The 12,293-nt window shown below is 43.0% G+C and overlaps 1 protein-coding gene across 1 annotated transcript; it reads left to right on the forward strand.

Annotated features, from left to right (window-relative positions):
• The first annotated feature begins 170 nt into the window (after positions 1-170).
• LOC148102654 (E3 ubiquitin-protein ligase TRIM21-like) lies at positions 171-7,486 on the forward strand. The gene is made up of 2 exons (XM_087842283.1): positions 171-201; positions 5,714-7,486. Exon 2 carries the CDS (start codon positions 5,723-5,725, stop codon positions 7,379-7,381), a length of 1,659 nt encoding a protein of 552 aa, XP_087698409.1. The 5' UTR covers positions 171-201; positions 5,714-5,722; the 3' UTR covers positions 7,382-7,486.
• The last annotated feature ends 4,807 nt before the right edge of the window (positions 7,487-12,293 follow it).

Consider the following 12,293-nt stretch of genomic DNA (forward strand, 5'->3'; position numbering starts at 1 on the left):
GAGGATTTGTAATTCTTCAAAGCACCTGAGGGGGCAGCAAAACACGTTTCATTCGAATAACCTACATGAAGCCAATAGAAGAAAATCTACAGGAAGAGGCGGAACAACAAAGATTCAACATCACATTCCTGAAACTAAAGTAAAAGTTAGTGAGAAACAGCAGAGCTGCAGTCTGGAGAACATCAACGAACTCAAATACAGGTGAGTGCAGCTGATCAGAGTTACTGTGTTCAACAGATTAGTTCAAGTTAAAACTGCAAAATTTAAAAAGTCTGCTTTTCTTTGTAAAAACAGGAGTTGAAGAGACTCACAGACGAAAGCCTCGCTGTCTTACTTTAAAAATTAGCTGTAGCTGTCTAAGAAAGTGACACCACTAAACTTTATTGTTACAACAAGTATTTTTTTTAAATAAAGAAATTAATTAAGAAATAAAAAATGGCATTGGTGGTGGTTAAATGTTAATGTTTCTCAAACCTGAAACGTATTTTGGTCTTCTTTGACATGATGAAACTTGCAGTTTTGTAATCTGTGCTTTTGGCAGAGACATTGTTTTTTCTACATGCTGTTGGACAAGTGAGGGAATCGTACTTTGTGTTTACATCTTTTCACAGAATCAGTTTTCCTGCTTTTTTGCAGTTTTAGCTGTTTGTAAATGGTTTTGTGAGCTTTTAGCTGAGGTCTGGTGGCCAGGCTTTACAATACAATACAACTTTATTTATATGACGAGCTGCATCACAGTTTGGTACGGAAGCTGCTCTGCCAGCAGCCGTAAAGCACTACAGAGGGTGAAGGCAGCAGAGCACATCACTGGCACGAGGCTTCCTGCCATTCAGGACATTTACCTCCAGCGATGCCTCCGTAAAGCACACAGCATCATCAAGGACCACAGCCACCCAGCACACCAGCTGTTCTCCTTGTTACCATCTGGCAGACGTTACAGGAGTCTGTCTGCTCGGACTACAAGACTTAAAAACAGTTTTTACCACCAAGCCGTACGACACCTCAACCACAACACTTAAACACACACAACACAGCACTCAGAAGCTACCCTGCAGCTTCACAAGTACTCTGTTTAATCTGCACTGGTCACTTCACTTTATTGTCATTGATATTTATATTTAAAAGTGCAATACTGTAATTTTCTGCTGCTCATTCCTGTGCAATATCCCATCTGCCCTCCCGTCATATTTCTTTTCAAGATTTTCTTATTTAATCACTAGTGTACATATATTTATACTTATAGATACATATATATTTAGTCATCTTTTCTCTTTTACCATGTCTCTCTAATATTTAGCTCCTTACTATTTTTATATTTTTATATTTTATTTTATTATATTTTATTATATTTTCTGTACTGTATCATGCTGCTGAGTGACTGCTGCTCGTCAAACACATTTCATTGCAATGTTGACCCTGTGCTAACTTGCATATGACAAATAAAACTTGAAACATATAGCACATTTAAAAACCAACAGTATACCAAAGTGCTTCACAATAAAACAGCAGGTTAAAACATTAAAATTTAAGACCATTAACAAAGTACTAAATATGCTAACAGGTCAATGGCACTAATTACACAATAATAAAAGTGAATATCAAATCAAACTTGCTAAAAACACACAGGTTTTAAGTAGACAAAGATATATAGAAAGATACAATTGGAATTGAGTACAAAATACAGGCGTTAACTAACTGGGAAAGCAAGGTTAAATAAGTGAGTTTTTAAATGTGATTTAAATAATTGGATGGAGTCAGACGCGCGAATAGCAATGGCAAAGTTGTTCCACAGGTTAGGTGCAACCAGTGCAAACGCACGGTCACCTCTGGTCTTAAGCCGAGATCTAGGCTGAACCAAGAGTAATTGGTCAGATGATCTGAGGGCTCTCCCAGGGGTGTATGGTCTAAGAAATACGACAAGATAGCTAGGTGCTGTATTATCTATAATTTTGAAGGTAAGCAGCAATATTTTAAATTCGATGCGGTATTTGATGAGGAGCCAGTGCAAATCAGGGGTGATAGAGGCAAACCTTCTGGCTCCAGTCAAAAGGCATGCTGCGGCATTTTGGACAAGCTGTAATCTATGGAGAAGAGCAGCATGGAGACCAAAGTAAAGGGAATTACAGTAATCTAATCTAGAGGTCACAAAGGCATGAATAAGCTTTTCAAGATCCTTATGTGGTACGTAATGCTTAGCCGTCAAAATAAAACGCAGTTGGTAGAAGCTAGATTTGACTACAGAGGTCACTTGTTTGTCAAATTTGAAGGAGCTGTCCAGCAGCACACCTAGATTACTAACAGTGTCAGAGAGAAAAGTGGCAAGGGATCCAAAGGTATCAACTAGTTGGCCCCGGGGGAAATGACTGTCAAACACCACAATTTCGGTTTTCTTTTCATTTAAGATTAGAGAGTTGCCCAAAAGCTATTCTTTGACTTCTCTCATGCACTCTAGGAAGCAGTGCAGTGACAGAGCAACATCATCAGTTAGCTGAAAGTAAATTTGTATATCATCAGCATAGCAATGAAATGACATGTTGTATTTTTCAAAGATTGAGTTTAGAGGTAGCATATACAGAGAGAATAACATTGGGCCCAACACAGAGCCTTGAGGCACGCCACAGCAGAAGGATGCAACAGAGGAAGAATAGGTACCTAGAGTGACCTGCTCGAAAGATATGATTTAAACCAGTTAAGGGCGTCACCTCTAATGCCAACTGTATGTTCTAACCTCGTTAGTAGAATATTATGGTCCACCATACTAAAGGCCGAGGACAACTCCAGTAAGCCTAAGACTGCAGAACAACCTGAATCGGCAATTAGGAGATGATCATTAAGGACTATCAGCAGAGCTGTGCTATGACGTGGTTTAAAGCCAGACTGGAATTTATTATTGATGTTGTTCGCATCCAGTTGGGCCTGGAGTTGCGAGAGAACTATCTTCTCCAAGATTTTGGACAGGAACGGGAGTTTAGAGATCGGCCTGTAGTTCACAAAGTCATTATGATCGAGGTTCCTTCTTTGAGAACAGGCTGCACTACAGCGTGTTTAAAGGCTGACGGAACATGGCCGGAAAGCAATGAAGAATTTGTGAGAATTAAAATACTGGGCCCAATTGCATCAAAACCATCCTTGATAATGTGTGATGGGAGAATATCATGTACAGAATTTGTATTTTTCAGTTGTTCAACTATTTGCTTAAGGGCGGGGAGTGACACCGGCTCAAACTGATGAAAAGTTGATAAACATCCAGGGGCGAAAGCAGGGCTCACAACTAAAGGGTGTGAAGACTTGAGAGATAACATTTTATCTGTGAAGTAATTACAAAATTGTTCGCAGAGAGCTGGAGAAGACACCGTCGGCATTTCATAACAGGGATTGACCACTGGATTAAAGATTTTAAACAGCGTTCGAGGATTATAGCCATTAGTCTCAATAATTTCAGAAAAGAAAGCCGCTTTAGCCATTTTAACAGCATTTTGAAACTTCAGGCGGCTGGTACCTAAGATATCAAAGGATACCTGGAGCTTAGTCCAAGGGGCTTAGCCGGGCTCCACCCAAAGATGCTACGTAGGTCTATCTTCCTGTGTACCCACCCACAGGAGGGGCCATAAGGGTTTGGTGCTCTGTGGATCAGGCAGCAGCCAGAGGTGGAAGTCTTGGTGCTCCAATCCCTGGTTTCAAAAACTGTTTGTACCCCTTGGAGTGACCCTTTCTGGTGGGGTAGGAGCCAGAGCTGGTGCATAAGGTCATGAAATGCCAACTAAATATAGCATGGCTCACCTGAATGCATAGCTCAGACTGTACGTTGGGGTTATTCCCAGTGAACGAGAGGGTTGCTTCCCTTTGCCTGCCTGACTGTTGTTTGTGCCCATGCACCAAATAACAGTTCAGAGTACCCAGGCTTCTTGGAATCACTGGCTGGGAGCTGGAGAGTGCTCCACCCAGGGACTGTGCATCTGGGGGTCTTCAGTGCTCACGTTGGACCTGAGTGGTGTTTTGTGATTGGACTTTTGTTGGCGAGTGTCGTGGCAGTTGTCCCAGAATACAGGAGATGAAGGAAGTCGTCACCTTGCCGGGCGATTGTGGCTCAAGAGTTGGGAGTTCGCCTTGTAATCGGAAGATTGCCAGTTCGAGCCCCGGCTCGGACAGTCTCAGTCGTTGTGTCCTTGGGCAAGACACTTCACCTACCGCCTACTGGTGATGGCCAGAAGGGCCGATGGCGCGATATGGCAGCCTCGCTTCTGTCAGTCTGCCCCAGGGCAGCTGTGGCTACAACTGTAGCTGCCTCCACCAGTGTGTGAATGGGTGGATGACTGGGTGTGTAAAGCGCTTTGGGGTCCCTAGGGGGGACTAGTAAAAGCGCTATACAAATACAGACCATTTACCATTTACCTTAAAGGAGTCTTATGAGGCTTGGTAAGCCTGTGGGATTCTGACAGGTACCAGCAGAACCAGCAACGTGCAACAGTAGCAGTGGCTTATACAAAAACTCAGGTGTGGGAGGTGCTCAGGGAGACCGCGGAACAAGACTTTAGGTTGGCCTTAAAGTGGTTCTGGCTAAATCCCAGATGAGCCAGGAGAGGGAAGCAGTGATATAGACACACTATTTACAGTGGTGACAGGACGCTGCAGACCTCAACCAAAGACATGGCCAAGCAGTGGAAGGAACACTTTGAGGACCTCAATCCCACATTTACTTCTGCTATGCAAATAGAGTCTGGGCATGCGGTCTGTGACTCGCCTATCACTGTGGGTGAGGTCACCAATGTAGTTAAACCATTGCTCAGTGGCAGGGCCCCTGGAATGAATGAAATGGGCGCTGAATTCCTGAAAGCTGTGAATGTTGAAGGGCTGTCCTGGCTGACATGTCTCTGCAACATTGCATGGAGGTCTGGTTCTGTTGGCTTATTTGCAGATTGTGACCAAGTATCTCAGGGTCTTGTGCTCGAGTAAGGGGAACATGAGTTTCACAGATGGATTGGAGCAGCGTCTGCAGTGATGCAGATGCTGTACAGATCTTAGTGATGGAAAAAGAGCTGAGCATGAAAGCAAAGCTTTCAATTTTGTGGTCTATCTACGTTCCTACCCTCACCTACATTTTACACAGCTTCCCAACGACGTTTGGACTTGAGGCTGAAATAATCCATCAGTCACACGATGAATAATCAGAGAGTAGAAGCTAAGCCTATGTTTGAAGCCACTGAGGTGTTCGATCGCGGGGTGACGTGGTTCCACTGAATGAAACTTGAGATGGTCCAATACTCCAGCCATACCTATCCTGTCTCTTTAATACCTGTATCGCTTTCCATCGGTTGCGTTTGCTGTTCATCAGTTCTCTCAGTATCCAGCATCATTTAATATAAATCACAACAGTACAGCAGTCACAAACCATTTCCTCCTTCCGATCAATGACACCCGACGCTAATTACATGTCTACCTTAAAAAGATACCATACTGTAAAACACAAACAGTGACCCCTAGTGGCTCACAGGAGGTAACAACACAGAAAACGGCTCCTACAAAACAACTTATAGAGAAATAAATTTGTTGAAACCACACAAGATGAACGTTGTCACTTCCTCTTTCTTTCCATTCTTTATCTTTGATTTCTAGTGTTAGAGGCTGAATGTTAATTGTATTTTTTCTTTGATATTTCTAAACCATTTACAGATATGTTTAATTAAAGTGTACATTTTTATACTTCTGTTCTCAGGGTGCAGACATGTCTGCTGCCAGCAATCTGCAGTCTGAAGATCGCTTTCTGTGCTCCATCTGTCTGGATGTGTTCACTGATCCAGTCACCACATCATGTGGACACAACTTCTGCAAAAAGTGCATCACTCAGCACTGGGATGTTCATGAGAGGTGTGAGTGTCCCCTGTGTAAGGAGACTTTCAACAGTAGACCTCAGCTGAAGATCAACACCTTCATCTCTGAGATGGTTGCCCAGTTCAGACGTGAAGCTCAGCAGAAAGCCAGCAGCAGCAGCTCAGAGCAACAAGCTGCCAAACCAGGAGAAGTTCCCTGTGATGTCTGCACTGGAACCAGACTGAAGGCCCTGAAGTCCTGCCTGGTGTGTCTGACCTCCTACTGTCAGACTCATCTGGAGCCTCATCTGATAGCTACAAGTCTGAAAAGACATCAGCTGATTGAGCCTGTGGAGAACCTGGAAAGCAGGATGTGCAGGAAGCACGATAAACATCTGGAGCTGTTCTGTAAGACCGACCAGACATGTGTCTGCATGCTCTGCTCTGTTTTAGATCACAAGAACCACGAGTTTGTTCCTCTGAGAGAAGAATATGAAGGAAAGAAGGCAGAGCTGGACAAGACAGAGGCTGAGATTCAGCAGATGATCCAGAAGAGACGACTGAAGATTCAGGAGATCACAGAGTCGGTGAAGATGAGTAAAGATGCTGCAGACAGACAGAAAGCAGAAGGTGTTCAGGTCCTCACGGCTCTGATGGAGTCTGTTGAGAGACGCCTGAAGGAGCTCATAAAGGAGATCGAAGACAAACAGGAAGCTACAGAGAAACAGGCTGAAGGTCTCATCAAAGATCTGGAACAGGAAATCTCTGAGCTGATGGAGAGAAGCTCTGAGGTGGAGCAGCTCTCACACTCTGAAGACCACCTCCACCTCCTCCAAAGCTTCTCCTCCCTGAAAGCTGCTCTATGCACCAAGGACTGGACAGAGGTCAGAGTCCGTCCACCATCATATGAGACTGTGGGGAGAGCTGTGGCTCAGCTGGAGAAGACACTCAGGGAAGACGTGAAGAAGCTGTTTGAGGCAGAGCTGAAGAGGGTCCAGCAGGATGCAGTGGACGTGACTCTGGATCCTGATACAGCAAATTCTTATCTCATCCTGTCTGACGATGGAAAACAAGTGAATCATGGTGATGTGAGGAAGAATCTTCCAGACAACCCAGAGAGATTTTCTCAGTGTGTTTGTGTTTTAGGAGAGCAGAGTTTCTCTTCAGGCAGATTTTACTTTGAGGTTCAGGTTAAAGGAAAGACTAAATGGAGTTTAGGAGTGGCCACAGAGTCGATCAACAGGAAGGGAAAAATCAGACTGAGACCTCAGAACGGTCTCTGGACTGTTTGTCTGAGAAATGGAAATGAGTACAAAGCTTGTGCCACCCCTCCGGTCCGTCTCTGTCTCCGGTCTGGTCCTGAGAAGGTGGGGGTGTTTGTGGACTATGAGGAGGGTCTGGTCTCCTTCTATGACGTAGATGCTGCAGCTCTGATCTACTCGTTCACTGGCTGCTCCTTCACTCAGAAACTCCACCCGTACTTGAATCCGTGTAATAATGATGATGGTAAGAACGCTGCACCTCTGCTGATCACTGCTGTCAATCTCATTCTGTGTGAAGACCGTCTGGATTAAGAACATTCACTGATAACTAGGGATGCAACGATACCAATTCTTTCAAACCGATACGATACCGATACTTGGATCTGAGTACTTGCCGATACTTACTTACCGATACTTCTACCACACACACACACACACAAATGCAATGAATTGGAAGACAGGTTTTATTATATTCCCTGCCGATAAAAAATAAAATCTTAATAAAAACGACCACAAAAAAATTTCAAGTGAAAAATAAGCACTTCTGTTAAATTATTGCAGAGTCTCCACATTGTAATTTTACAAAATATCACTGAACTATTGGCACTGTCTCGAGCTTTCAGAATAATAAATAAACACTTCTGTTTGGAATAAAATAAATATAAATTAGGTTTGAGACTAAAATAAACTTTTAAATTATTGCAGAGTGTCCATATTGTAAACAAACAAACAAAATAATTATTATAAAATAAATAATAAATAAAGTAATAATTGTCCCCCTAGTGGCCAACCTAAAACACTACAACAGAAATGACAAGCCACCCTCTGATTAATGAAATAAGTTAGTATCGGTTCATGGTATCGGTTAACTTTTACGAGTATGAGTACACACACATTTTACAGTATCGCCCCGATACCAGTATCGGTATCGGTGCATCCCTACTGGTAACACTCAATGAGTTTGGAGTTCATGTCACACAGTGGAAAATTGTTTTTATATTTTGTTTTGGATCAGGCTGTTTATTGGTACATAGTGTTGATTTTATTTGCATGGTTTTAACCTCATATTTATATTGTGTATTTTAGTGTTGTTGCACAATACTCTTTTAATCCACTGTGGACTAAGCAGACAATTGTAGGCACCTGTGAGGCGGGGCGTTCCCCGAGCCGGCCTATCAGCCGCCAAACTGACCTGTTAAGGGGGATAGTGAGCGCAGAGACGGAGAGAGCGACGCATGAAAGGTGAGCAGGAGAAAAAAGAAATGTTTGCAAGTCAGCATACGTGTCGAAGGACCTGCTGCCTGACTGTGGGGTGCCACGAGTCGTTCGGCGACGGATCGGCCAGCGGAACTCGGCGATCCAGTCCCAACGGCAGGAACAGCGACAGTGGGTGTCGATGCCCGCAATCCACAGCAGGGCAGGGGTGTCCCTCTGCCTGCATCTGGCGGTGCTACGAGGGAGGTCGTGTTCAGGTGTGGAGTGGGGCGGTGACGCGCTGTCAGGAGGAGACAGGTCTGCGACAGGAGCCCCCTCCTTGTTCTTCTGGCCGGCGTGATTTCCATCCCGGAAGAGAAATTCCTCTCCTGTTTCAGATAAGGAACATTTGCCCGCGTGTGGCTGGACTGTGGGATTATGGCACTGTGTGTGGGGAAACATTTGTATAGCTTTTGTTTTGATAGTATTTAGTTATTTCTGCCGGCAGGGTTTTTAGTGTATTGGAAACTCTTTTTATTGTATAGGGGGATTTTAAACTGTATTTGTGATTCTGGTTGTGTCTGTGTTGCCATGGAAATAAAGGGTGTGTTTAAGGCCAACTTAGTCTCTGTGCCCTGAGCGCCGACCCGCTCACTCCCCTTCTTCGTGTATGTAAACGGACTTTGAGGTGAAGATTTATATCCACCAGTTTTAGCAGCTACATTCATATCATTGATCTCACACGTACAGTACATTGTTTAAAAATGTCAGAGAGCTCGGTGGCGCCAGTGTCCGGCAGCCTCGCCTCTGTCAGTGCGCCCCAGGGTGGCTGTGGCTACAATGTAGCTGCCCAGGCACGTGCAGAGGGGGCTGGAGGGGCTTGAGCACCCGCCCCTTTCCTGATGGGTCCCCAAGGTGCCCTTTTGTTGAGGCAACTTTTTTAAAAAAAGTATTTATTTTTTTAATGTATTTATTTTTTTTAATGTGTGTGCGCGTGCGGAGTCCTGTCTGTGCCCCTCAACAATAATATTTAACTATTAATCACAGTTTTGCTAAATAAAAGGATCTGGCTTGCATCAGTCACATGATCACATTTAACCAATGATCGCCCTTGACGGCAGAACGCGCTGGTTACGAGCCGGGAACGAGCTCACAAAGAGCACGCGCATTTTTTGCGGTCCGGAGCTGCAGGAGAAACACAAATTAACTCAGAGACACAGACTGATGCGACAAAACCAGTAAGTAGGTGTACAGCGTACACTGTAGTGTGTAGCACACAGGAGTATTAGCTTATTACGGACACGTTGGTAAGCTGACTTGTTGCAACTGACGAACTGAAACAAACGAGCGTGCTGTGTGTGCAACAGTGCGACAAACATTACCTGTGCTTTTATTAACTGCACAAGTAGTGCTGGTCATAGCTGCTGGCTACCTGTGTAAGGCTGTCATGGGTCTGTAGCTCTGTCACCGTTTTAGGGAACATATTTAGTTTTAAAGTAAGTTTCCGGGCTTTTCCTGCCTTTCTGGAGGGATTATATTTCACTAAAAAACGATCTAATATGCATGTCCACATAATTATGCATTATTATAATATTTTAAAAAACACACGCTGTGTTTTAAAGAACATACATTAAGAAGCAGATTATATTAGATTTATATTTTAAATAAGACAAAATTTGGTTTTTACAGCAGTAAAATGATTGTATCTCTACAGTTTAATAAGCTTTGCCCCTGCACAGAGTGGATCGTGAAACAAATGGAATAATCATAAATACATTATTTCATATTTATTACTTCCCCCTCCTCATTGCTTTATTATTGTAGCTCTAGTAATAAATAATAATGTAAGGATTCTGGATCAGCACCGTGATGCCCATAGTATATACAGTATTCTGAAGAAGGTCTAAAATGTCCCTGTGTGTGCATGTGTGTGTTTTATGTATATGGATTTTTTTAAATATTATTCATGATATAACATTGTCCAGACATGGCTGGTAAGGACATGAGGAGGAAACAGTAGAGCTGTGTGAGGCTACTAAAGGCAGTGCTATAACATTTTTCTGTCATCATTTTATTATAGATTAAGTGCAAGAGTTGTTAGGTGTGGATAATTAGATTATAGTTTATTGCAATAGCAACTTGTGCCTTGTTCTCAGATAGACAGCAAGTGGAGAGTGATATATGAGATGATGGGATGGAAGGAAGAAGAGAAGCAAAGAGTGATTCACAGGCACAGCCTAAATTATTTCTCAGTTTTTGTTGGCTTATGGTTCCAAGCGCTGTCACCAATCTTTGCATTTTGTTATTATCTCATGACACTTGTTTAATCAGCTACCATCTCTCCTGTGGACTGTTTAATGTCTACAGTCTCAGATCAACACAGCCCTGCCCTTCCCATATTAGATTCTTGATGAATGTGTGTTGTTGTTATTCAGCCTGGTTCAATGTGCCCCTTTTTAACTTTGAGCACCCGCCCCTTTAAACCTCTCTGCACGGCCCTGTAGCTGCCATCACCTGTGTGTGAATGGGTGGATGACTGGATGTGTAAAGCGCTTTGGGGTCCTTAGGGACGAGTAAAGTGCTATATAAATACAGGCATTGTTTAAAAAGGGAAATAATCTGTAAAATTCTGTAAAAATAAAACAAAACAAAAATAATCTGACAGAAAAATATCGTACAGTAGTGGAACTTTAACAGTTTGTAATTTTGGTAATTAAAATATGGAGAAGTTTTTTATGGTACAGAAAATATAATATATTTGTAGCTTTAAATTTACATGAAATCTTTCAAATAAAAAGTATTTACATGTGTAAAGACGACACATTTACCCTCAGTGTGGTTCAACACTGTAATACAGTTTATTAGTCTGTTTTTATAGTAAAGAATCTCATAGTTTTATTAGATTTTGAATTTATTAAAATGTTACACTACACGTAAAAATGTCAACATGTTGTTTTTTTATTATTTTAAATGGGAAATGTGTTTGAATAAAAACGTTTGTATATTTTAGTCTGTTTAAAACCTTAATCGATCTACTTTTTTAAAAACACCTGACAAGACAGATGAGAGACGCCATCCGCACCTACGGTCACGAGCTGTGGGATCGGTCTCTGCCCACAGCTCGTGGCCGTAGGTGAGGGCAGGGACGTAGATCGACCTCCAAATCGAGAGCTTCGCTTTTACACTCAGCTCTCTTCACCACGACGGACCGGTGCAGCGTCCGCATCGCTGCAGCAGCATCAGTCTGTCTGTCGATCTCCCGTCACTCGTGAACAAGACCGAGATATTTAAACTCCTCCACTTGGACCAGGAACTCGTCCCCACTCCACCCTTTCCCAGCTGAGCATCCTTAAAATGTTTATGGTGCAAACTCAGCTTTTTGAATATCCAAGAAGAAAGTAGTTGGTTTACTACACATGCTGAGTGCAAGAAGAGCTAAAAACTCACCAACATCACCTCAGTCGTTAGCTTTGCTAGCAAGACGTGGCTGCTCAGAGCTTCAGTGTCTGCAGTACAGACAGTGTGATCTAATGGTACAAAGCTTGGGTTTGGTATACTCACCCTGCAGATGTGTGGTGCTGTTTCTCCACAGAATGTTTTGCTTGTTGTTGGTTATTTAAAGTCTCCACCTTCTCTGGATTTGGAGTTTCCTCCTCTTCCTCAGCCCTAGCTACATGTGCAAGTACTGTGACTGTAACTTTTCTGACGTCTGCAGCACGAACACATTATGGAGAAAGAGCGGGAACAAGGATGTGTGCAGGCCGTAAATGGTATAAAAGGTGCTTCAAGCTTTAAATAAATTCCACTAAAGATCCCAAACCTGCTGTGGGACAGACAGAGATATGCTGTGAAGGAGAGGACGGGAGTTTTTCTCTTTAATATGGATTTACTGAGATCATTTACATCAGTGGATACAGGAAACACAGCGACCGTACAGACGCACCACAGGCTACAGTGTACCAGTTAACAAGGAGACGAGCTCCTTAGATCCAATCACAGATGTCACGCCTCTGCTTTCAAAGTTCGTCTT

Source organism: Neolamprologus brichardi, chromosome 6 (genome assembly GCF_056152115.1).
Source record: "Neolamprologus brichardi isolate AB-2024 chromosome 6, ASM5615211v1, whole genome shotgun sequence".
NCBI lineage: Eukaryota > Metazoa > Chordata > Actinopteri > Cichliformes > Cichlidae > Neolamprologus > Neolamprologus brichardi.